This window comes from Syngnathus scovelli, chromosome 10 (assembly GCF_024217435.2).
Source record: "Syngnathus scovelli strain Florida chromosome 10, RoL_Ssco_1.2, whole genome shotgun sequence".
Taxonomy (NCBI): Eukaryota; Metazoa; Chordata; class Actinopteri; order Syngnathiformes; family Syngnathidae; genus Syngnathus; species Syngnathus scovelli.
The window spans coordinates 6360419-6387038 of record NC_090856.1 but is presented as its reverse complement, the minus strand read 5'-3'; the positions used below and the strand labels follow the sequence as shown (position 1 = coordinate 6387038).

The 26620-nt window shown below is 41.2% G+C and overlaps 2 protein-coding genes and 3 non-coding genes across 7 annotated transcripts; 4 read left to right on the top strand and 1 right to left on the bottom strand.

Annotated features, from left to right (window-relative positions):
• The first annotated feature begins 6306 nt into the window (after positions 1–6306).
• On the top strand, positions 6307–22187 carry LOC125976085 (uncharacterized). 3 transcript variants are annotated; one of them, XM_049731942.2, is made up of 5 exons: positions 6307–9131; positions 12260–13110; positions 13382–13434; positions 13852–13922; positions 20574–20914. In XM_049731942.2, exons 1-2 carry the CDS (start codon positions 8157–8159, stop codon positions 13085–13087), a joined length of 1803 nt encoding a protein of 600 aa, XP_049587899.1. In that variant the 5' UTR covers positions 6307–8156; the 3' UTR covers positions 13088–13110; positions 13382–13434; positions 13852–13922; positions 20574–20914. The 3 variants fall into 3 exon arrangements, with proteins under 3 accessions (XP_049587899.1, XP_049587898.1, XP_049587897.1); XM_049731941.2 differs by lacking the exon at positions 13382–13434 and adding an exon at positions 21671–22187 and having other exon boundaries at positions 6309–9131; positions 20574–20705; XM_049731940.2 differs by lacking the exon at positions 13382–13434 and having other exon boundaries at positions 6309–9131.
• LOC125976441 (U2 spliceosomal RNA) lies at positions 15971–16161 on the top strand. Its single transcript, XR_007484328.1, has one exon. It is a non-coding gene; the product is annotated as a U2 spliceosomal RNA (small nuclear RNA).
• Positions 16852–17015, top strand: LOC125976404 (U1 spliceosomal RNA). The gene has a single exon (XR_007484295.1). It is a non-coding gene; the product is annotated as a U1 spliceosomal RNA (small nuclear RNA).
• On the top strand, positions 17674–17787 carry LOC125976500 (U5 spliceosomal RNA). The gene has a single exon (XR_007484380.1). It is a non-coding gene; the product is annotated as a U5 spliceosomal RNA (small nuclear RNA).
• On the bottom strand, positions 20455–24877 carry mydgf (myeloid-derived growth factor). Its single transcript, XM_049731960.1, has 6 exons — positions 24626–24877; positions 23762–23812; positions 23461–23522; positions 22877–22958; positions 21478–21553; positions 20455–21077 (listed from the first exon to the last, which is right to left on the bottom strand). Exons 1-6 carry the CDS (start codon positions 24785–24787, stop codon positions 20998–21000), a joined length of 513 nt encoding a protein of 170 aa, XP_049587917.1. The 5' UTR covers positions 24788–24877; the 3' UTR covers positions 20455–20997.
• Positions 24878–26620: the final 1743 nt, after the last annotated feature.

The window sequence follows — 26620 nt, the reverse complement described above, 5'->3', positions numbered from 1 at the left end:
AAATCAACATGCAAAGGCGGAAGCCTAGATTCAAACCCCAACCATAGAACAGTGAGGCAGATGTGCTATCCACTACTCCACCGTGTTGCTAATCAAGTTTCCGTCATTAATATGTTGGAACGTTTCCACCCAAATCAAGGCGCTAATCGGACAGTCTGACCTGGATTTAGTCACTAAAATCCCCCCCTCTCGTTTCCCCTTCCCCTCCCACTCCCAGCATTGTGAGGAAGCCATGAAAATAAACACAAACCCATCTGACTCACAAGCAATTCAAGTTTAGGTCATTTCTTTCCACTTCCTTCAGGGCCCACGCAGCAGTAGATTGCAAGCACAGGAAATTAGTCAGTCAGACACTTGCTTCTGTTTCTGGGATATTTAAATTAATCACTGCACCACGTTTATGAATGCAGTGTGAAGTTTAATCTGTCATTGACACGCTATGGACTACGGAGAGATAATTTGGCCCGTAGCGTGTCTGAAGATGGTCCCAGCGGCTCGTTTTGAAAGACTTTCGGCTGGTCCCAGCGCCCAATTATCCTCTAATGGTCATTATCTCTGCTTGTGCGTTTTGCGGCGACTCCACTCTCGGCTTCTGTTGGCTGTCAACTGACTTGAGGGAGCTTCTCTTCCGTCACGTCTCATTGTTTCGCCATGTACTTCTTCCTCTTGATTTTTTTTTTTTTTTTAACCTTACAGTGAAGCCAAAAAAAGCTTAAGCGTCCTGACACGCCTTCTTTTATTTAGCTGCTAAGCCAAAAGGCAACATTTGCTTTGGGGACTTGTTTGCAAATGTGATTTCCGACTGTGTCTTTCCATAGCCAATATTTTTTCCAGCACATTTTTCTTGAACCCTGTCGTCAAAAGAAAAAAAACTTTAGAGCAAAATTCCAAAAAGTGTACTAACACGCAAGTCACAAACTAATCTTTTTGGAATCGATTAATCGGCATTGCAAAGCAAATCCTCAGAGTATGCTTGAAAAAGATTTCAATATTTACATCTCGCCATACTTGTGCAATATTTATGCTAAGTTTGCTAATAATGACTGCAGCTTACTGTCCATGATACGGTTTAATGTTGTCTGCGTAACCATGTAAAGATGTTTCGCCATTATCCAACTTTTTATTCAACATTTATCATTTTCTTCCTTGCCCCTTGACAAAGTGACTTTTTGTAGAATTTTTTTCCCCTAAATCCAAATGTCAACCATACATAAACCCTTTCCTCACACAGCTAGCGGTTATTAAAAATGTAGAAAACTCTGTTCGGCATTTTAGACTCGATAAGCAGCGAGAGAGAAGGCATTACGCTTTGGAGGTAACAAACCTCCGCTGGGGCGTAATTATCATTCCCCATAATGAAGTGACTGCAGTGAAGCTGCCCCGCATCCTTCGAAAGAGAACGCTGATAAAGACGAGGCCTGCGGAGGATCCATTAGCATCCCTGCCTGTGTTACTGGCGCATCTTTTTCATTTAGGAATTCCTCACCTGAACAAAACAGCATTTGTAATATCATGCCCCTCTGCGGGATCAAGGATGACATCCCCGGCTTGCTTGTTTGGCTGCGTGCACACACAAAAACAGAGCCGCTAGTGTGGGACAAACCGAGCAGGATTTTCACGCCGCATCCCCGAGAGGATAGTTGATTTTGGCATACCGCCGCAAAGTCGGAGCAGCTGTCAATCTGAGTGCAAACAAAAAGCTGCATGTTTTGAGTTGTGGGTGGTGCAAAAACAAACCAGAGGCCATTGTGTTGGAAACCAGACCTTTTGGAAACAAAAGTTTTTTTTATCCTAAGAAGAATCCTGCTGCTAGTTACTACATACATATACCCCAATGCCATAGGAAACCTTTTGTGAAAAAAAAACTACTAGCACAAAAAAGTGAATTTTTATTACGACAGCAAAATATTTTGTCACTTTAGTGTGTATTACTTATTTACATGTTTAAAAAAAAATTACTTTATAAGAGTAAAATGTTAAAATTGTGTACTTGAGAAGCATAAAATGATAGCTATAAAGTTAAAAAATATTTAAAATAAATACTATTTAAAATAAATGAATATATAGTTTTTGAGATGTATTTAATTCACTGTTTTTTTCCACAGACCAGAAATAGTACTCATACCACACTTTGAGAATTATTACTCTAAAATACATATTTTTTTCCAATTCTTGAAAAAAAGAAAAGCCTATTCCACCATTAATGCTTTTTGCTCCCCAAAAATGCAGACCTCAAACGAACAGACATATGATAATACATTCCAATCATATCAGCACTTTTAATTGGCCCTAAGCTAAGGTAGGGAGTAGTAAATGTTTTATGATAGCCTATTTGCTTTATTGCCGCTCCAGTCCCCAGTAGGTTTGCACATTCTCTCAGTGATAGAACATCATATTATTCAAATTATTCTGCCGACCCCCAAGCTACGACTCGCGGACCCCCATGGGTGCAGGGACCTCGGTTTTAGGACCGCTGTTGTAAAAGCAGCACCCGTTTGCTTCCACAGTTCTAGATTGGCTTTTATCACCAATTACAATTCCCTTTAGGCCCAATGACTGTAAATGACGCAGCGGGGAAGGATTTTTTTTTCTTCAGGGCTCGTCCTACAATTGTGAAATGCTAATTAGCTCAAATCGAAATGGACAACAGTAAACTTTCTTTTTGTTTAGCAGCTGTGAACTTTAGTGCGATTGTGCGGTGTGTCTGAAATGGACTGTATCCATTTGCCAATGTAGGGAATTGAACCCGTGCTTTTAGGTTGCAGGCCACATTCTTAACCACTTACGCACAGCGGCCTCAGTTGATACAATGTCGGCCAGAAGATGAGTCGAACGCGCTGCACCAAATATGAAATGCGATAAAAATGAAGTTTAATTTAACGTGGAACATTTTGTCACTATTTGATGTCGTCCGCTTATAGCCTCTTTTTTTTTTTGGTCCTCGTTTGTACTTCATTTCTATGCAAATCCCGATGTCAAGGCTGACATCTCAGTCGGTGCAGCCAGGCTTTCTCCGAAATTCTTTTTTTCCAGGCTGTTGGGTGCTGACCTCCTGTGCACTTTCCAAATGTTCCTCAACAGCGACCCAAAGAAGGTGAGCTGCCCCTGCAGAGTCAACGTGAGCGCTGCTCATTTATGTATTACGTTGCTTTTGTAGTCGCTCCACATCATTTCTCATCCCGTATGCTTAAAGGTGCTCTCTCCCCTCTGGCAAGCACAGCGACGGCAATCTGCTTGCAACTTAAAAGTCTTTGAAAACTCCTTTTTTTTTTTCTTTTCTTCCTCCACGCTCTCCCTCTCTTTCTTTTTTGGTGTCCCCCACGTCTTTGGCTTTACCTCTCTCCAGTGAGTCCTCAGAGAGAACCTGACTGACGTGTTCAAAAATGAAAAGCGCGGCAGGGATGAGGAGGGGAGTCGTGGTGGGGGGGGGGATCCCAAATGCAAACAACACTAAAATATTTGAGGGGACAGCAAAGACACTACGTGAGTGTGTGTGTCTTTGTGAATGCAGTACCGAGCCGAGGAGGATTATCAACAGTGCCACACTGGACACGTTAGGGAAGACAGCATCTGTTCAATTCCATTTTTAATGCTGCAAAACAGAACTTTTGTGTTCCTTGTGTTGCCTGAGCCAAAGCCAGCGGTGTAACCCACTGAGGCCATCCAGCCGTCACCAACGGCTTCTTTAATAAATGTTAAATGGACTTCAAAATGGCTACCATCTTCAGCCTTTTAAATCCGTGAAGGTAAAAGAATTTTTTGGGGCCACAAATTTAGTGAGTCTGCCCCATGAATTTGTCCAAATATGAAAAGGCTGCATTGATTTGTCATGAGGGAGAGAAAAAAAAAAAGTCTTTGAAGCTCTGCTTGTGAGCTCATTAAAAGTTTTACGGTGCATCAAGGGGAGACTATTTCATATCTGTGTGGTTTCCCCGCTGTCATATTTTTTGTGTTATGTCGCTTTATAAAATGTCAATGTCACATCATGGATCTCTTCGTGTCATCACAACATAGCAATATAAAAAAATATATATATTCCTTTCACTTCTTTCCAAGTTCACCGAGGTGCTCGCTCACACTGTGACTAAAAGGCATTTTTCACACCAAATGTAGTCAGACATGCTACCTTTGCCCTTCAAAGCTTTGCTTGTGTAAAGTTTTTTTTTTTTTTCCCACAGTGCCCTTGTCTGCTTAGCCCTCTCTCGACCTCCCTCCGTCTGCTCACAGGAAGTCGAGGAAGAATCTTTTTGCAGTTGCACCAACACACATGCGACGCTGCCTCGAGGAGAAAGTGGACAAGGTGACGACGACAAAGCTCCAGTGTTCCCAAGCTCCTGCTGGGAACTGAAAGGTATATTATGGTCGGTCATAACAATTGGGGCTTGTGCATAAAAGCAGAGCAGGAATTTTGCACACTTTTTGCAGATGTTTATTTGATCGTGGCCTAAAGACACATTCTTTATTTATTTTTCTAATTTAAAAAAAATCACTTAAAAGTGGCATTGTTACCGAAAATGATCCCTGTTCACAAAGATAAAAAATAAATAAATAAATAAATATAATTAAAATTAAATAAATAAACAACTAATATTTATGCCTGTCCAGTAGTAGGCGACAGTGACATGCTGATTCCTCTGGATTATAAAAAAATATATATGAACAAAAAAATAAATGATTAGCCTATATTTCAATTTGACCTTTAAAACGTCTCTAACTCCAAATTTAATGTTTGAAAAATTTGGTTTCAAAGCTTTTAATTATGCTTCCCTGAAAAATATTTAACGAAAGGTCAAGTTCACTGTAATAATTTCCCCTGCTCTTTTATTTAATGTTAAAATTAAAATGTATAAAATGACCAACATGTGTGCTATTAAAACCACATAAAAATTCATTTTCTGAGCCACTAATCCAGATGAGTCACAAGCCAAACTTTTTCCACTGTGTCATTAAGGTGTGTAGAAATTTGTGAGGAAAAAAAACAATTATCCCATTTTGGGATAAGATGAATATAACTTGTAAAAGTGTGTGAATACATTGCAGATACACTGAGACACCTGATATCAAATATTTACATTTTCACGCTGGAAAACACAATAACAAAACCGATAAAGTTTTCAAAATTTGTTTCAGTTTGAAAGCTTTATTGTGTCAACGGCCCGCTCAGTCACATACATTTACATAATAGAAGGACGGGAGGCAATGTGAGTTACTAGTGGGGCTGCTCAGCCAACCTGAAATGAACTGCAAGTGAGACAGCTACCTATTATTCCCATGATTGTGTCTTTCGCCACTCTGTTATTTATGGACCTCATCCAAGAGGCTCGCTGATTGGAGGAAAATAGAGCCTTTTAAGAGACATAAATTCAAGGTCTTTAAAAAGAGCAATAAATATAAAGTGCTGTGCAAAAAAAGTCTTTGGCCATCACTAGCTTTCTTGTTTTACTGACGAGTCATTTTGACACATAGCATGACTTATACAATTACCAATAATATCCAAAACCCAGGGGGGGGTACGACAAAAGCCTTTCAACAAAAGCCAACTCTAGCTCACCAGTGACCTTAATGAGGAAAAGCACTAAAGAAAATGGATGGAGGGAACTTTTTAACTGATGTTTATATTGAGTGCTGACTTCATTCAGGGCAGTTTTGTTCTCAAGTTTGGTTTCAGTGGTTCCTTCCAGATACATACTCGACCTTGGCTTGCAGGTTTTTCAAGATATATCGATATTTTATTGTACAAAAGTACTGTAAAAACTCATCAATCTAAACCATTGGTGTCAAACTCAAGGCATGGGGGCCAGATATGGACCGCCACATCATTTTATGTTGCCCGCAAAGACAAATTGTGCATCAAATTCGTGTGTCATTACTAGAATTGCAAATTGTGTTCACTTTTAATATCTTTTTTTTTAAATATTTGACCAGTTTTTACTTGTCTGATTTGAAAACGAGTTATTTGTCGGTTTGTTTTGTAGCTTTTACTGTATATAATATGAGGTGCTCATACATTTATTTGGGTTGACAGTCATAAAAAAAAGAAGCTATGACTACAATGCAGCCCGCGAAAAAAATAAGTTTGACACCCCTGAATTCTAAGCCATTTGTGTCAAACTCAAGGCATGAGGACCAGATACAGGCCGCCATATCATTTTTTTGTGGCCCGCGAAAACAAATTGTGTATCGACTACAAATTGTCTTCACTTAAAAAAATTGCGATATTGCTAGCAATCATTTTAAAATATTTGAATAATTTTTACTAGTCTGATTTCAAAGCTAGTTATTCATCAGTTCGTTCTATTAGTCTATAGTGTGTATAAAATAAGATACATTGATATTGGCCCTCCGAGGGAAACTACGGCTACGATGCGGCTGTGTCAAAAATGAGTTTGACACCCCTGAATTAAAACGCAACCACAATTTTTACTATACTGCGGCATCGTTGTTATTATTAATGATCCGTCCTAATTTTAACTTGTTTATCGATGTGCTATGCATTGCATCAATAATAGAGTAGCTGTCTCATCTTGTCTCCCTCCACCCTCAACCACAATCATAAAACAATTTTGCTTCACTATTGAGGAAAAGTGACCATTATTATAGTTGACAAATTAAAGCAGAATTTATGCTACAACTTCTGTATTAAATCTTATAATATTCATTTTATGCTTTTTCATTCACGACAGAGCATCCTGATAATTACACAGAGGCAGACTTTGTGCACAGTCTGCATGCCGTGCAGAGCAAGAAAGCTCCACAGGATTAAGAGAAGCCGCTCTATTACTCTTTATTGTTTTTTGATCCAGACTAGTGGTCCTTACTGGCCGACAGCAGTCTGTCGACATGTAGGCGGGAATCTTCTTAGCTTGCAGATTATACGGTACCGCTCCTGAGCTGATATCCCCCTCCCCTTCATGTACCTGTGCATGTCAGAGGAGTGTCAGCATATCAACAGGGCATTGTCAGAAGAATACATTGGAGTGCTGAGTCGAGGAATGACGTGCTCTTTGAGATGCTCGTTGCTGAGTGACAGCAAAACTGCTGCTGTCTTTCCATGAGAGCGGGAGGGACCCCGAGCATCCGCATGAATCGCGAGGAGGGTACCTGGGAGGCATCCCCGGACTTGTCAAATACGAGAAATCTCATCCAAGCTGCCAAGATTTACTACACGAGCTGAAAATAGCACTTGTCTGCATTATTGGAACAAATGAAAGTTGCTTTGCAGAAGAAAAAAAAAAAAGGGGGGCGGGGGGTGTACGGGTTAATGTGACAGTTTTTCCCACTCTGCAGCTGGGCAGCTTATAGTTTCTGTCAAACTGCTGATGCCTGATGTTGTAGCTTACAATTATTTGCCCTTTTTCCACCTCTCGCATCCCTCCCCTAAAACCTCCTCTTAGCCAAAGCAGCATTTAATTGTGGAAGGGCTGAGCCGGGGGTAAGGAGTAATCAGATGAGGATGCAGGCAGGGGGAGTCACGTGGGCACATACCGGCTAACCAGGGATTAATAACACTGGCATCTTGATTGGAGTTCAGCTGCTCTCTCTCCTGGAAGCCGGAGGGTGGGTGGCGGCGGCCGGCTTACGAAAAGCTGAGGGAAAAGAGGAGACGAACGGGACAGTTGCGATGACAGGATAAAGGACTGACAGTGGAGAGATGAGGGCAGTGAGTTAGAATTGTGAGAGGGAGTGGGAGGAAGAAAGAGTGGGAATTGGAGGCAGTGCAGTGCGCTGCAGAGCAAAAAGGGGGGGGTGCTGGGAAGAGAGAGCGAGCGAGAGAGCTGTAGAGACGAGAAACCTCTGCTGTTGTGAGCCAGTGAGTCGCTGGAGGGCTGGAAGAGGAGACGCAGGTTCAAAAGCCGGCTTGAGAGGCTCCAGAGACACGAGTGAGGGAGAGAAGGTAGAAAGGAGGAGGCAGGGTGATGAGATCAAAACCACAAAACGAGGCTCGGATGATTTGAGAATGAGTTGCAAGTAGGAGAAAATTGGATAAAAGTTGAAGAGAAAAAAAAAGGGCAGGAGCGGGAAGACGTGACAGATTGAGGAGATACTGCCGAAGTTGATGGCAAAAGTGGGAGGAGATTTATGGCAAAAGAGAAGGAAGCTCTCGCCGTCTCAGGAGTCCGTCCTCCCCGTGTTTCTCGTGGACATCATCCATCAGCATGTTCTCTGACAGCAGGGCTCCGGTGGCCAAGGAGCACAGAGCCTTCAAGACTCATGCTCCTCACTTCATCCCGTGGCTGCGCAACAGTCTCAAGTCCCAGCAAAGCGCTGACCTGGGGCTCAACGGGCCCTACAAATCCAACCCCGAGCTCCATGACAACCTGACCCCTCTGGAGAGAACCAAAGGGATCGGAATCTTCTCCATCCCGGGCAAGAACAAGGCGAAGAAGAGCGAGCTGCGTTGCAATGGCGTGGGAATGGCCAGGATGCTGCCTGTGGTGTTGAGGGGCCACCATATCTTGGGCAAGCAGAAGGACGGCAGTCCTGCAAAGTCCAAACAGTCCTCAGACGTGGAACTAGATCCCATTAGCCACCCGAGCCTCGGGGACACTCCCATGTCCGGCTCCCCGGTCGCTAAATACGGGCCTCACGAGGGAACCCCCCCGGTTCCTACTCCAGCTCTTCTAATCGAAGGTTCAAACTCTAAGGTTGGCGTCTGCTTGGAAGAGAGCCGGGAGGACGTTTGGGACTACACCAGCCACGTTATTCATCAGAGAGATCTGCAGTCATCCGTCTGGCTGAGTTCAAACCCTCAGGGATCATCAAAAGATGGACAGCGTGGCTTCAGATCTAGTTTCAGCTACATCAGGAGGAACTGTCAGAGCCAAAGAGACCTCAGTATGCTTCGAGAAACACCTGTGGAAGGCGCTAATGGAGTCATCTTTTCCAATGATGCTCCTTACAAAGGTTTGGGCTTTACCACCACTCTGCGAGGTCCAGGGAAACACGGCAAACGTATTCCGGGATTGGCCACCAGCCAGACCAGGTGGGTCCGGCACAAACCAAAGAGCGAGGAGGAACCACCCAGGATGGACTGTAATAGAAAAACGGTTCGGAACCAGCTCAAGCGGGTGGTGGATAACCTGGAGCATGTTCTGACTGCACTGAGGGATGTTCAGGAGGAAATGAAAGAGGTAAAGAGATTTTGTTTTCATTCTGCGCAAGTGCTTCGGGGTTTGCCTCTCAGGTATTTCCTGTATGGAGTTGGCAGGTTCTTCTCCTGTTTTTTTTTCCTCCCACATGGCATGAAAGTACGTCAGATTCATTGCAGACTTGATATCAGAGGTGTCAAACTTCTTTATGTCGCAGGGCCACATTGTTGTTTTAGTTGCCCTCAGAGCTCCTTTGTGACCACTCACCCGAAACCTCAATAAGTGGTAGAGAAGATGAATGGATGGATATTTTAGAGTTTCATCCATAGCCTGGAATCCACTTAAACTCCTGTCTGGGAGTTGATAAATCAGTTAATAAGGAGTTTATACCTTGCTTTCCCATTTATTTACTGTTTATTTCTTTACATCCAATTTGATTGTTTTAAGATGTTTGTCAAATGTTTGTCTTAATTGTCACCTTAAATTTAAATAGCTTCTTATTCACACTAAAACCATAACTGTGAAGGTAAAATGCTGAATAGTTCCTATCCATCTAGAAAGAGAGAAATAGGTGGAAGTGCTGCTAAGCCATCTAGTGGTGAATTGTGTTATTGCAACTTAAAACTGGCGTGGTAGAGAAAGCGTTTTTGTTCGGTAGCTCATTACGTAACTATGTAGCCTTTGTGAAAAAAGTAAGGGTCCTCATGTGGATCCTTGCGGGACCTCTAGTATCAATTTCTCTGGCCGTCTCTCATGGGGCCCCCCTGAGAACTCCAGCCTGCAACATTCCTGTCTTTAGAAATCTTTTTTATGACTTTGCATACTCAAACTGTACGCCTTCAGCAGAATTAAATATGCATGAGGGAGTCAGCATTTGGGTTGGGTGCATCCAACACATTCTGCAAATTATTCCCACTCTTGCTCACACTCCCATTTTTCGTGTCCTAGTGCAGTGTTTGCTCTCAAGTCATACGTAATTTTTTATTTTTTTTTTATTTTTTAATGAGATGAGAGTCACGCCTCATTTGCCACACGTGTTCACGGGCTTCCCGAAATGATGCGTTGTGACAGTAAGCGAAACGTCCACCTGCTTCTCTGTCTTCCTCCTGTGCCCCATCATCATCATCTCTTATCCTCCAAACTCTTCTTCCTCCTGGACAGATGTTGTTCAAAGCTCAGTTGGACCGCTTTTCACTATCCATTTATTCTCGTGCCCACCTCACGTTTCACATTATCCGCATTTCATCCGCATCCAACCGGTCAGTGATAAAGCTCAGGCATTAACCTTGTCATCCGAGGTCGGAAGGAAACTCTTGTGTTGAAACATCACCGAGCAGGTTGGCGACGTTTATGGAAGACGGAAAAAAAAATCCCCAATTTTCGTAAACGAGACAATACATGAAAGGCAGAAAAAGCACGGAAGAGCTTTTGTCATATTTTTGTATTTCAAAGACCTGTTATATCATTCTGTTGCGTTCTGTTTGATTTAGGAACCAATTACTGGTAGAATTCTAATGATCACACAGTTGCTTTTAAGTTAAACCCAGTTGACAGCTGTTACAAACAGTAGAGCAAAAGTAGAAAGACGATGTTTTGCTACGACGTTTACCGGATTACTGTCTGATCATTAGCATAACAGTCATGTCGACTGACAGGCTCCAGAGTTGTCGCAAATTAACATTGTGTATCTTAAACCAAATTTGCTACTTAACTTTTAAACTAGCTATTCCAGTACTTGTATTTTCACTCATCGTGACAGCACTTCATTTATTCGGTACACTCTGTCGCTAAGGTTGAATAATTAATTGGATTCAAATCGAAAACAAATCGTAGAATTTTCAATAACAACAAAAAACTTAATTTCGGTGGGATGGTAGGCTTTATTTTTTTCAGATAAGATTTTTTTCTGTTCAGTACATGCGTAGGAAGTGCTGTCCCCATTTTTACATATTTTATTTTTCATGAAAAATGGAAGTAAATTTTTTTGTTTAATTTCACACTTAATGGAGAGCAACACACAACGACAGTCAATTTTCCATAATGTGTCAAAAATTAATTCTCGTACATAACTTCAGTTTTCCATAATGTGTCAAAAATTGATTCGAGTACATAACTAACAAATTTCCTGCAATATTAATTGACCATATCGGGAATCATTCAAAGCGCATCATTAATCGCCGCTTGTGCAAAACGAATCCAAAATGTTAGAACGTGCTATGCGGTTCCTTGCCACCACAACAATGATTGTTTATAATCAACACACTTGGGAGGAGCAGTAGCAACAACAACAACAGCACTAAATCAGCGTCCTGCACTCTTTTATCTCTTGTGATTCCTGACATTATAACAAGCTGCTAGCCCTGCGTCACATCCACACAAACATGCACTCTGCACTTCAAAGAAAAACCAAACGCCTCCGCCACAAAGCTAGATGAGGGGGGGGGGGGGGGGGTGGAAAACAGGTCATCCTTTGACATCAACAAGGATAGGTTTTTTGGAACATATAAAAAAAAAATTGTAATAATAAAAAAAAAAGAAATAATTCTGTTTCAACTCAGGATTTATCCATGCACAGGTGGAGGGAGAGGTCAAATATTTTCCCTGGAGTAATTTTCTCCCATCATAACAACTGTCGTAATTTTACGCTAGTGTGTGTGTGTTGTGTGTGTGTTGGTGCCAAACAAAAACACTAGATCCATGACTGCTGCATATAAATAAATATACATGGTCTGCTGTTTGCAATCGTTATCTTACTTCCTGTCAAATCTTGTATTTGCCTCCCAACCTTTATTGCGGCAAAGCACATATTTTACATTAAAAAAAAAAATCTCATGCCACTCTTTCGACCGTATTAAATTGGATTATTTGCTGTGGTACAGTAATTTACTACATGTCTATGCAGGAGAAATTAGAATGTAATCAAATTAACTTCACACGACAGTAAAATAAAAACTGCAGTGTTATTCTGTACTTGCAAGGGGGAAAAAACTGCACAATTGATTTTCATAATTGCATATTGACTTTCCCCTTTATAAATGTCAAACATCAAACGTCCTACAATTGAATGTTCTGCGGCTTTATCTGTTTATGAAATTAAATGTTGACCAACTTGAGAAAAAAGTTTATTGAATTTTTTTTTTCTTCACTCAACCCTGTGTGTTGTTGTTCAGGTGGTGCATCAGATCGACTATCTGACCTCCTGCATCGACTTGGATGAAGAAGAGCAGCATCAAGCAGCAGGAGGCGAGAGCTGTTCCTCTTCTGGCTCCAACGAAGTGACGGTGATAAGAGCCCATCCGAGGCCCTCGGTGTCACGAGATCACCGAGGAACCACCTACACCCTGAAAAGAGACCATCCAAGTGGGAGGAGATCACCTCCAGTTGAGTTGCCATGCCAACTGAGCACAGAGTTGACCAGAGCGCTTCGATTTGGAAGTTCTCCGCGACGCGGAGGGTTGCTAACGGTCAATAATTCGGATTCTTCCGTTCAGCCGCAACCCACGTTGTCGCCTCAGAGAAGTCTCCTCGTCCGACCACCCACGCCCGGACTCTCTCCGCTGACAGTCAACCTCCCGAAATCTCCTCCATCCTCCCCGGGAGGCTCGTCATCTGTCATGATCAGCCCCATCTCCCCGGTGTCCCCAAAATGTCTTCCGACCGCCGTGCTCGGCCCATCTGTCATTATCGAGCCGCCGCGGAACGACCACCCGGCGACCGTGCGCTTCTGTCTGTCTGCGACTTCTCGACACCCGTCCGCCAGCTGCCCGCCCGCAGACTCTGAGACGCCGACCCACGCCGACAGAGAGAGGCGAGCGTCTTCGGCGGGGCCGCCTCTCGCGGGAGCCGCCAAACCGCCGCCATCTGGGCAAGGCCGCAGAGGTCGCAAACCTCCACCTTACCCTCACAACAGACTCTCAGACCCCGCCAAGACATCGCAGGATCCCCGCAAAGCTCCTCCGTACCCTGAAAAAAGAAAACTGCTTTCAACCACCGTGTGAGACTGCGGCCCCTCCAAGGCCAAGTATGTCATTCAATTTTATTTATATGTAGCACTTTTCTCAGAAACTTCTTCACAAAAGTTGTGTTTTCAAATCACACGTCTTAAACACTATCTTAATTTATGAGCTTGATTTATTGCACAACTACACTCATAACTCGAATATGTCGTATCTCAAATCAATTTTCCCATTGAAATGAAAGAAAGCCGGCGGCCATCTTACGTTGCCACTAGCTAACTTGAAAGCATTGATATCTCTGCGACGTTTTCATGATATTTTCTGTCTCTACGGCAGACATATCATCATGTATGACCTTGGGTGAGAAGCACCACATGCACCTTTCATCTGTAAGAATGTTATTTTAATTTTTGGGAGAATCTAATCAGTATATACTGCCTTTAACGTGTCTTACATGCTTGGTCACTCCAAAGTCAAATAAACCCCATGATGCATTTTGCTGACACAAATGATTTTTAGTTTCTGTTATGCTCAACCTAATCATATATATACGTATATACGTATATATATTTTTTTTTAACCAAAAGTCTTCAAGCTTAAGCTAATATATAGATAGTAATTATGAATCTCCGTAGGTTATTTTAATGAAAATTAGCAGACAGCAGATGTTATGGTACCTTAACAAGCATTTGAGACAGTCTAGTGATGTATCTTTTTTTTTTTGTGACGAAAAGTGAAAAGAAATTGCAATAGTCACAATGTGAGCAGGCCAAGGCAATAATTTCTCAATCATTTCTACTCAACAGGAGCGTTTGAAGGCCGGGCCGTAATGAGTTGAGTCGGAGCAGGTTTCCAAGGTGACAGACGTCAATGTGGGGTGAGTAAGGAAAGAACAGCTTGTCTACAAATCTTCTTGGTCCTTAGACTCAACACACACAGGCCATCATAACATCTGTCTGCTTTAATGTTCTGGTAACAAGAGCCCCTGTGCAGATGCTCGCTGTGCACCCACAGATTGCACTTTTTGGGCTTGATGATCCCAAAGTGTAGCTTCTAAATTGCATCTTCACTCTAACAGATTGCAGTCTCTTTTGCTTGTCATGTGACGCTTGAAATGTGCAAAAGTGGTGGAGACCGCTGTATTTAAAAGCTGATTGTGTGCTTTAGCTCTCACTAGTGGTTTCAGAATGGAACATTTTGGAGAGCGGCACAAGCGCAACAAATTGAAGCGATGGAATTGGAAGAGGCAAACAGAGTTACAGCGGGAAAAAAAAGACTAATTCTGTAATTTGAATAATAAATAAATAATAATAAATAATTAAATGAAACAATAAATAAATAAATATGCTAAATTCCTCTATTTACATCTACTCCTCCGAGTATACACTTATTTAAATCAGCTTTTGTTTGTCCCCATTCTTTACATCAGCAACTCTTAAAGGAGACCAGAAAAGGGTCCAATTAGAGAATTTAAAGGAGTGCCGTAATTGCAAAAATGACAAGCAACAACTCCTGAGCGCATTACGACCTTGGGGGGTTGCATAAATGCCACCCGGCCTTGGGATATAATGGGAACTAATTGCAGCTCAGACTACTTTGGCTCAGTGGAGCACAAAAGTACATGTAGCAAGGGGGGGGGGGGGTGATAAATCGTATCTAGGGCTGATAAGACTAGAGCGGAGTGTAACAGCTCTGAGCTGACAGGGTCAACGTACCCTCGACAGGGGGCAGCTGGCCATCGGTTGAGTCCTTCAAAGACCCCTGGTGTTAGAAAAATCCTATTGCCTTTGCTGCCTATGGTTTGACTGACCCGGGCCACAATCTCCATCTGTTCCCTTCTAAATATCGGGAGATGCAAAGTAGAAAAGGGGGGTGGGTGGAGTCGTGGGCAGGTGTGTGTTAGAGGAGACTGGAATGCAGTTCTTGTTCATTACAGCACAGCAACGCCATGTTTTATTCATTGAGGTCACTCAAACGCGAGGTGTTTGTGTGGTTTATTTTGAGCAGGTTCTTAAAAAAAAAAAAAAAAAGATAAGATTGCTTGGTGACTTGAGCATCACTTAAGCCTGTTTGGTCATGCTGAAGAAGATAGTGGGTTTGCCAACGACAAAACACCATCTGGGATTTAGAGTTTGAAGTAAAAAGGAAACTAACAATAGTATAAATAAAACACCATTTGGTAGATTCATAGTTTAAGTCTATGGAAATTATCTGTTATGAATGGATATCATCTGCTGGGGGATTCATCCAAACTAAAAATGATTTTTAAAATATTATTCGTAAAAAAACTAGGGAATATTCAGCACCAGAACTCAAAGTCAAAGTCAAAGTCTGCTTTATTGTCAATTTCTTCACATGCCAAGACATACAAAGAGATCGAAATTACGTTCCCACTATCCCACGGTGACAAGACATAGTTCACAATGTACATACAAGTAAACAACACAAGAAAATAAAACAAGAAGGCGCAAACAATGAATAAATAAGAGTGATGAATAAATAATAAATAAACAAATAATACAATAAATAAGTACAGGACGCTACGCAGAAGGGGGAAGAGAGTTCAGGATCCTAACAGCCTGGAGAATGAAGCTGTTGGTGAGTCTGGCGGTGCGGGAGCGCAGGCTCCTGTACCTCTTCCCAGAGGGCAGAAGATCAAGATCGTGGGATAGTGGGAACGTAATTTCGATCTCTTTGTGTGTCTTGGCATGTGAAGAAATTGACAATAAAGCAGACTTTGACTTTGCAACCATTTGTTCGATGCACAGGTTGAAAACAGCACAGTGACGCATTATCATTCCAAACTGTTAATAGTTGTTTTTTGGGTGGTCGGTACGTGGCATTAGCATGAGTCGATATATTTAAACCGTAACTTGAATTGGTAGTCTCTTTATTGAATTGGTTGCCTCAGACCCATTTGTGGTTATCGCTTCTCGGCCTTTTGGCTAAGATCAAGTGTAGTATCTGTTCTTATCAGTTTAATATCTGATACGTCCTCTATCCGGGGACCATTTATTAAATTGATTTTTGGAACAGGGAGATGGAATAGGGGCTTGCTCCGTCCACTCCACGCATCGACCTGGTATTGCAGTACCTCCAGGAACGGTGCACCCCCCTCTCCTGGTCAAATCAAGAGTAGTATTCTTCGGAAAGTCGCTGCAACCCGTTGTCCTCATTCTCACAGGTTAAAGCAGTAAGTAATGTCTTAGGGATTTGATTTAAGTCCATGACGACTCGACTTGAGAGGCAGCAAGAATTTACGTAGCCGTTCTAAAATATAATTAAAGTGTGTTTCTTTGCTTGAGATTTTCCTATCATTGTTCCAGGAATTTTTAGTACAATTCTTATTCTCAATTTTTTAAGAAAATTTCATTTTCAAAACTGGTTCAGAAAAAGAAATAGGTATATTTTTCTGCGGTAATGTTGGAGATTTTCAATAAATACAAATTCATACCGTTTTAGGGTTCTCAGGTGAAAAGAGGCAATGCATGATGGGCATGTTTTTACTTCATTTATTATGGTTTATTATGGTTGGTGCCATCACCACTAGATGACGACTCTAAGAAAAAGGAGGTGAACAGAGGCAGTAGAAACAGAAGCAAAGTATGATAATAATGTTTTTTAATAAATTTTTTACGTAATTAATAATGCTTTGGTTTTGTAATGACTAAAGGTACTATGTTAACAGTTCTATGAATGCTGTCTCGTCCACTGGATATGTGTGCTCACACATTTGTAGCAAATTAGCCTCTGACTGAAGATAGTGTGTGCGGTAAAGACTTCGGCCCCGGCGACTTGTACAACTCATACTTACCTGGCAGGGGAGACACCATGATCAAGAAGGTGGTTCACCCAGGGTGAGGCTCAGCCATTGCACTCCGGTTGTGCTGACCCCTGCGAATTCCCCAAATGTGGGAATCTCGACTGCATAATTTCTGGTAGTGGGGGACTGCGTTCGCGCTCTCCCCTGATTTTCTTGTGTAATACAAAATCATGGCAGAAGTGTGCTTACGCGAAACTTAAAACTACAGTGACGGGACACACTGAGCGTTTTGGAGCATTAACTGTGCTTTTACTTGCCGAGTTTCATTAAACAAATTAGTAAGTGCAAAATAAAATGAAATAACTACGTTCCCGACTTGTTACATGATACGAACGTATGTTTTTGTAAAAATAAAAATAATAGACCTTGATATAACTTCCACATAACCTGCTTTCTGGAATACCCCCACAGATCATTTTCCGTTCTCAATTTACCTACACTATAAAGAAAAACTAATGGCCAAAAGGTACGTGGACCCAGACAACTGATTTTACTTGCAGTACTCACACTAAAAAAAAAAAATAGTCGCCCAATCGATAGGCGACGCTGACACTGGGGTCATCGTGTACCCACAATCCTTTGCGCTGACATCGTTTACAACGACGAACTACATTTCTAAACACCAAATACTTGTTTGAACTATACGTCTTGGTTAGGCGTTAGGTCATCCTAAATATAGCCAATATAGCAAGGTCTATTATTTTTATTTTTTTTTTAAAATTGTTGTTACAACATGAGTGTGACACCGCCTGCTAATTTGGTGAGACCAGCAATGGGATGGCCTGTTTCGACGTCTTTAGGTAGTTTACTCTTGTTTCTCTTCAAATCGTTTAAATCTTTCGCCTTTTACTAAAGATTTCCGTGGGGAGGAACAACAAGAGTCTATCTCAATTTTTTGATGCTCTGCGAAAGCGGAGCCTCCTCTCTCTGTCTAAAAGTATATATAATCGCAATGGCTACCTGCCCAAGCCCACCTGTGTGAAAAGTTTTGGCTCCTGCAGGACTTGAAAATGACCAAAATCTTTTCACGCAGGTGCGCTTAACGAGGGAATCACACGGACACTCCATTAGGTACACCGCCATTTTCAAGTGTACCTAATAACAGTCCACTTTTAGGGAAATATCATGGTCAAAGGTGTCAAGCTCTCAATCTTGGAAAATATGTTGGAATGATATTGGTCATTTTCAAGTTCTGCTGGAGCTAAAACTTTTCACGCAGGTGCTCTTAACGAGAGAATCACACGGACACTCCATTAGGTACACCGCCATTTTTCAAGTTCCCTCGTTATGTGCACCCGCGTAAAAAGTTTTAGCTCCTGCAGACCATGAAAAGACCAAAAACTTTTCACGCAGGTGCGCTTACGCAGTTTAGCGTCATGAATAAAGCGAAAATATGTACATTTATAATGTAAGTGAAAACCCACACAAGCGCAGGATTGCGAACCTTGTTGAATTAAAATCCACAAAGAAGTATTCGGGCTGCACTTTAACGGAAAAAAAAATACAATGAGAATATTAGATGAGGATAATCTTACATTATAAATGGAATGAATACAAACACGTCATAAATTCCGAAGAAAATGTTCTAATTAATCTCTAATTAATGATTATAAGCATGCACAGATTAGCGAACAAGGAGGCACAATACTGTCTCCTATCTGCAGTTTGTAGGTACTACATTGATCATTACGTTAATAATTCATATTTAACTTTCCGATTGCTTTAAGTATGTATACTATTTATATTAAAGTTTTTTGGTTGGGGAATTAAATATGAGGTTTTAAGCACAGTAAAAATATTTTTCCACATATTCAGGAAAACATACCTATTCGCTGTTTATGTGTTCGGCTACTATAAAGGAAAATCCTTTGTTGCATGTTAATGCCAAGCAATTTAATTAGAATGTCAACAGCACATTTATTTTAGTTGCCCTCTACATTGCACCACTTTAGGGGGGGGCATTTAATTTGGAACGCTGCACAGTTTGAGGCAAATGAGTAGAAGCGAGCTTTTTTTAGCGCAGCCAATCCGCCGCTTTGACCTTTGACTCTTAACTCCAAAGTCAAGTTGAGCTCATCAAAAGTGGAACATGAAAGCATTTACAACATCTCATGACAGCCTTTATCAGATGGCTGCCGAGATATTATGGAGGAAGCAAGAGCAGAGCGGCGAACCAGCTGGCGAACAAAGTCGTGCCTGCCCAGCAGCAACATCATGAGTGGACTTTTATAGCACGCCATCACAATCTGCCTTGCTTCTTGCCAGCATGGATTGTATTTAGAACAAAAAAAAAAGGGATTTTTATATTCTGTTCATGGAGCAGGGGGGTGTTAGAAGTGCAAAAGAGTGGCGATGTCAACATAAAGGCCGCCTGGAGTATCATAAAAAGGACACGAGTGAAGTGATACCGAGATACAGAGCGCTCGAAAAGCTTTGATGCTTTTATTACACCGAGGATGCCTCGTGGGTGTCATGCCTGTAGTCAACATCAACTGGTCAAGTACGACGGGTCAATGTGACATTTATTAGATGTATTTAAACATCTTTCGGTTTCAATCGAGATGAGTTGCTTGCTGTAGGCTTAACATCAAATGAATTAATCCCTCCTGACGTTTCTATAGAATGCATGAGACTACAGAGTCGTATAAATTCCCACGTGTACTGCAGGATTTAGTCCATCCCCCTGCAAAGCCGTTCCCGCATGAAATGAAGAGGCAACAATGAAAAGCTCTTTATCTCATGTATCCCGGGACGATACATGCTAATGGAGCAAAATGCATTTTAGAAACATTTATTTTAATAGAGTCGTGTTTGCTGAGCAAGCGTTCCGCGTTGTTGCATCAGAGTAGAGATTAAATTAAGATTATTTGTGTGTAAAATGAGGTTATCTTGGGCATGACAAAAAGATTTGACAGTGCTTCACTCGCAGGCATAATTTTCATGAAAAATTGAATTCACAATAATTCAACCAGTGTGTTTATAGCGTTTAATGAGCTGAGGCACTTATTTTACGTTGGGAAAATCTGATGGCATTCCAAAAGATTTCACAAAATATACAACAGTGTAATGGACTCATCTGAATTCACTTGCATGTTTAGTTAATTTTGAAATATGGCCTTGTTTAGTTGAACATGCTCTGTTTTGGTTAAAATGCTCCTTGGCTCAATAGAGGTTAAAAAATGCTGCACTTGACTACTGTGCACTAAAACGATTGAGAATCATTGATCTAGTCATGAAAATTCTGAACATTTTTCATGCATTGACTGAGAAATGGATCAAAAAGCTTACTTTTTCAAAGAAGGTGAACTGATCTTGAGTTGTAGCAGCACATCAAAAACAGTTGTCAAACGTCAAAACAAATCAAGATGATGTCCCCCCCCCCCCCCCATCTGTGGGCTCAAACGGCAAACAACAAAGGGTAAACATAAGAATATTATATTTTTGCACATGTGAGCGTGCAACAATAGCCATTATCGCAATAACTTGTTCAATTATTTTTGTTCATGCACAGTGAAGGAAAAACATTTGTCATAAGTCACTTCAACTCATGAATGTGTGAGGTTCACCAACATAAAAAAAAAGAGAATTTTCAGTGTCAGCTCAAATTTATTGGATCAGAAATTACAAGTGTAGAAAAAAAGCCTCTTTGTTAAAAAAAAAAAAAAAAAAAAAAACCCAGAATCAACATCTTATTTGTTTCCCCAGCTATCACCTAGATGTGTTGGGACCACCGAGGATCCCTTGACCGATGGCAAAAACAAAAGTCCCAACCAAAATCGTTTCCTCAACCCACACGGACGGCCGCTCCAGCGAGAGAGGACACAGAAAGTAAACAAGGTATACACCCATCACAACTGTGTTTTTTTTTTTTATCTTAATTTGTATTCACCAAACAAGCGAGGGATGAGGATTTATGGAAATGTTGCCTCTGGGGGTAAAAGAAGCATCAGATTAGAGAACATGATGGTGTCTTGCTTCAGGACAAACAGCACCCAAAAATATTAAAAATGAAGAGAGAAGAAAAATAGTCGTGTAAAAACTAAAAAGGATCTTGTTGGTTTTATTTATCATCAAATGTTATGTAGTTGTCGTCATCCTCGACGCAGAGTGACGTCCGAGCACCGAGTTCTCACAGCTCTGTGTGTCTCGTGTATCCGATCGCCATCACCTTGGCCAGTTGAGACTTGAACTTTCCTTCTGTGTGGGTAACTGGGAGTCACAAGGGACAGATTAGAAATAGAAAAGTGGGTCAGATGTTCCTAGCAAGTCAGTGTCCTTATATTGCAGTTCATCCATCACAGAATTTGAAACAATCCTTTTTTACGGGTTTTTCAAATCATATTTACTGTGATGACCTCACATGGGAGGGAGCGGGGCTCAATGATCAGACTTACACACAAGCTGCTGTCGACCACAGCTCACATGCAGACACTCACGTATTTAAATATTTGCAGGAAGTGGCCATCCCGAAACAGATCAGACTTTTTTTAATTACCTGACATTATGGACAGCACATAATCCAAAAATGAAATGAATATGAATGTAGTCTGGCCACGAGAGGTAGAGGTGACCTAGACACAACAAGCACTGGGAGATGCTAAAAGCTCACCTGCAGACTCTTGAACGGTGAATTCCTCTGGATTTAGATTCGTGTCACTCTGTCCTGCTGCGACTGCCACCTGCGACTGGAAATACAAAAACACACGAATATGATTGAAAGAATGGTTAGAAGGTTAAACAACAAGGTCAAGGGAATGCTGTGTACTCATTTGGTAAGATTATTTCTTTGTTTGTGTGTGAAGCAGGTGGAGGGAACGCCAAGAGAATGTCCTTATTGGTGCAAGGAGGCGTGGCCACAACAATCACTCAGGAAGCCGGTCCAAATCTTTCCCTCCATGAAACCCAAATGAAGTTTCAACCTTTTTTCCCCTCATTTCCCCTCAGCCAGATTTCAATTTTTTGTTTGGGCTGTACGGTAGCTACAACCGAGGGAGATAAAACAGGTTTCCATGGAGACAAGTGGTGAAAGATAAGTCACAAAATGAAACAATAAATCAAAGAGAAAGCAAAAAGGTGGTGGTGATAATGTGCGTCATTCAATTCGCCTCAGCAATGTAAGGCCAAGTAATTGGTGGCTTCGTCTTATCGCGCCTCAGAAATTAATTACAAAAAACATGGTGGCTTACAAATAGTGAATCTCAGGTTACAAACGGAATCTGTTTACCTGCATATCATTTAGCTTTTTTTTGTACAGTCCACATTAATGAAAATATCTTGCTGTGTTAAAATAAAATAAAATTGTAAGGCAGTGTCAATCAACTTTAGCATTAAAGTGTACTTTCTTTCTAGATATTGTGAGCTGTATGAAAAGCAAAAACATCCTGAGCCTTGTTGTACTGCCAAGCCGGAGGCATCCTTATTTACGAACTACACCAAGTAATATAAAAGAAAAAAGGTTTGTCCTCTGTGACGCTTTGCTTTGATTACGTGACGTTTATGCCGACTCTGTACTTTCCAGACCTCCTCAGAGTGTGGGGAAGCACTTTGATCAGCACAATGCTGGGGGTGCATACGGAGAACATAATAGCGAGTCGAAACTGTCACCGGGGCTTGTGTCTTTTGCGATGGCGCTGAACTGGTGTCAGCTTTTTGCTGTCCAACACCAGTGCAGTGCCAACTGATCACTCGGTGTCAGGAGAAACGCTGAGGAAGCGCAAACTTCAGAATGTAACTATAACATTCGCCAGGTGGTGGTGCACTTTGGCATATCATTTCAGAGGATTTATATTTGTGGACTTAAAGGTGAAGTCAACCTCACCAATTTTTCTTGTACTGAGTCATGACTGGTTGTGATCTGACACCCAGCAATTGTGATGTCATTTTTAATCGACAGCAAGTGGCAAAATGGCAGCATCGTGAGATGGATATCAGTGCAAAGGAAATTTTGGGGTTGACTTCACCTTTTAAGAGCCAATATTGATGACACAAAATGGTTTATTTATACTTACCAATGCATTTGCATATTCAAGTTTGGTTCCCTTCAACTCCATTTTGAATGTGGTGAAAAACAAGTATGATTTCCCTGTGGGCCTTTGTGGAGAAAACAAACTGATTAGTTGTCATGCATATTAATTAATTTGCATACATTCATTCCTTTAACTAGGGATGGACATTGTAATCGATTAATTGATCGTTATTTAGTCGCCCATGTGGAATTGTTTGGTGATTAATGGTATCTTGATGGCAAAATGAAGCGCACTACTTTGAAGACTAAAGTTGAATGACTTGTCTCTAAGGCCTACATCAAACAGACTTACATTTTAACTTCTGAGGGTTTCCTGCCTCTATTAACCAGGACATAGCATGCGACCAACTACTTTGGTGCTCGCTATTGACCTTATTACCTGCATCATTGGAGGAGGTAACATTTTTTACCAGTGACTTTGTATGGAAGTGAAAGGACATATGACATTACTGCCACCTAGAGGACAATCACTGTATGCTACCGTTGCTTGTTTCTTAATTTTTCCAATTACAACTAAATTCCTAATACAATGCATCGAGTGCATACGTGTGCGCGTGTTGGTCTCACCTCCACACAGAGCAGGAAAAAAGCTTGTTGTCTTCACTAAGGCCCATAGTCATGAGCCAGTTCTAGAAACAAAGCATAACATAACTCAACATTATAGAAAATCAGTCTGTTGTCTGGAATTGACCACAATGAACGCGCCCTCACTTGGACACATGTGGTACTACATTTGCAATGTTGTGCATGTTGCAATGCAGGTGCCACCCCTGCTGTCACAGATAACATTCCACATTCTGACAGCAAGTGACAAACCGCAAGCGTGTCTTGGTGATTTATTTTGCAGGAAAGGTGTTGTGACACGAACCTCATTGGTTCCTCCTTGTGCACTGGAAGAGAACGAGCATTCGTACCCCCTCTGAAAAAAACAAATGAATGTTAACATGCATTCAGCTACATTTTTAGGTGTGTTTATGCTCAGTACTACAACGTGAGTAGGCCTCATATATTTTGGGGCAAATATCAAATGATACACATGACAAAAATAGCATCTCGATTTGATTTTGGTTAAAGAGTGGAGAAAATTAAAACTTGCACTTAATTTTGGTTTCTTGTTCAACCGTTTTGTGCCATTATTTAATGGTAATTTTTATGCACCGAGGGAAAAAAATACACTGATTATTTTGTTTTCTTCAAACAGTTTTGTATATATATATATTTTTTATAAAGCGCATATTGATTCCTATTTCTCAGCCAATGAATGGCAGCCAGCAACGTGTCCGTCGTTCACAGGCTATGGCGTCATCAAAAAGCGACACAATCTCGTCTGATACCGCGTTCATGTAGAAAAAGAAAAATCGAAACTTGTAAACGCCGACTTTAAAACATTCCAGTTGAAAGAAAAAAACATGCCTGAAACGCTTGATGGGGGCGTTATTTAGCATCATAAAACACATTAAAGTATCATGCAGAAAACTAGCCAAGATGTATGCATATTAACACAAACGTCCGTGCTTTCTGGAATGCAACACTTCCCTTACGTTAAGCAAACCAATCAAGAAAACTGCACGACGTCTAATAAATGCCTTGTGCACAGTAGCTGTTGTCACGTGGCGGCGACAACACAAGGAAATTGGCATCGTTTCAAATGACATTTTAATAAACATTACAGCAAGATAATTTTTCAAGCAAATGGACGCTTTGCGATGAAGTCAGTCTTAAACATACATACAATGGACTCGGTGAAGGTGTACAACGTTCCTCCCGGTCTCACGTCAAACTCCACCGTTTTCGTTTGTTCGTCGGAAGCCTGAACCAGATGACGTGCCAGGAGCACCATGAACAGAAGAAAAGCAGTTAAGTGAGTAACCCGAAACTTCATTGTCGTTGCCATCTTTAAGTGTATATTTAGACAGTGATAGAGAAACTAGTTAGTCCATGTTATGAGTGGCTTCTTCTGTTGTTTCTCGTAAGCGGCTGGTAAAGTCTTTTGCTGCGCATTGTCGCCACCTATTGATTAGAAATGTGAACTGCATTTGTCTTTTTTCAGTCCCTTTGTCAGTGGTGTCAAAACTAGTTTTTAATCGCGGGCCTGGGAACCCAAATGTTTGATGGCCTCGCATTTTATTTATTTTTTTACAAGTGAAGGCAATTTGCAATTTGGGTATTTTAATGCGAAAACATGAAGCCTATACAGTTGCAAAAGGTAGAAGCTATAGTACCTGTAGGAAGCACAGGGAGAACATGCAAACTCAACACAGTCTGGAGCCAAATTGTGAACCGCAAACCTCAGAACTGTGAGCCAGACATGCTAACCCCGCGGTCACTGTCTGAATAACATTTGTCTCCAAACAAGACTAAGTTATGCCAACTTATATGTAACATTGTTTGCTGTACTAATACTGCACTCACATGTTTGCACAGTAAAGCAAAACAAGAGACAAAAATAAACGCTGTCCTGTCACCATTCGGGCATCTCAGCAAGTGTGTGTATTTTTACACATATGTCTTTAGAGCCATAAAGCATCCTCCCAGCAAAGTGTGACAGATGAACATATGTTTGGCCCGAATCGACAAACATCAACATGGTCTGGCAGCCATGTGTGAAAGATGTAAATGCAGCAGGAAAAAAAAAAATGTCTGTACAGAAAAGTGGCCTCCTCAAATGCTCAGCTGGTGCCTCTCTGTCCATCACACCTCATGGACCAAAATATAACAATAAAAGAAGTCATTGGGCAGAGACCTCCACTTATAAATGTATGAAATAAAAAGTGAAAAGCAACAGTTTGCATATCTATCTATCTATCTATCTATCTATCTATCTATCTATCTATCTATCTATCTATCTATCTATCTATCTATCTATCTATCTATCTATCTATCTATCATAGACAAAATCTGATTTTTTTTAGGTTAGACGAGCTAAAAATGAAACTGCGCTCTGGTATGTTGCCTTAAATCATTTTTTGTGCTATGTTTTTCACACAGAGGCTTTTTGGAGAAAACACCAAGGTCAGTGGGCACAGGTTCTATTTTAAACAGGGAACAACAACATGTCAGGCCACTGACATGAATAAGTGGTCCATGCGAATGGTTTCCTCTCGCAGGATGTAGTAGGCAGGGAAATATATTTGTTCATTCGCTGCACACTAGCTTCTTCTCACGACTGCAAACAAACCATTTGGCTTGGGCAAATACATGCAGTTCTTTCAGACGGAGCAACAGAGCCTTTCACTAATGACGCTCATTTCCCAGACTTTGAGCACACACTTGGGGATGTGAACCAAATGTCAGCATGTCTGTGTGGTTATGTGTCAGCACATTCAGCTACTTAAATAGTTGTAAACAGCATCAGAGAAAGGAAACTTTTCATTTACAGTCGTGACTGACCAACCATCCATCTTCTAAAGACTATATAGCTTATTCTCACTCTGGTCGTCTCCCTGGACTGGTTGCCAGCCAATCACGTATAGAAATTAAAATTCAAAAGCGGCACAAAACTGCTGAACCAACGTTACAAGGATTAATTTTCTAAATTTTTTCCACACAAATCAACTCACTTGTAATTTTAATATTATTGAGGTTTGTTCTGCATATCCTTCCAAATGCCCCCCCCCCCAAAAAAAAATATTAGGCCTACTCACATTGTATAGGGCCGTATTCGCAATTTGGCATCGGTAATTTTGAATTGAAATATATTTGCATTTTTTTTCTTTTCCCGCGATTT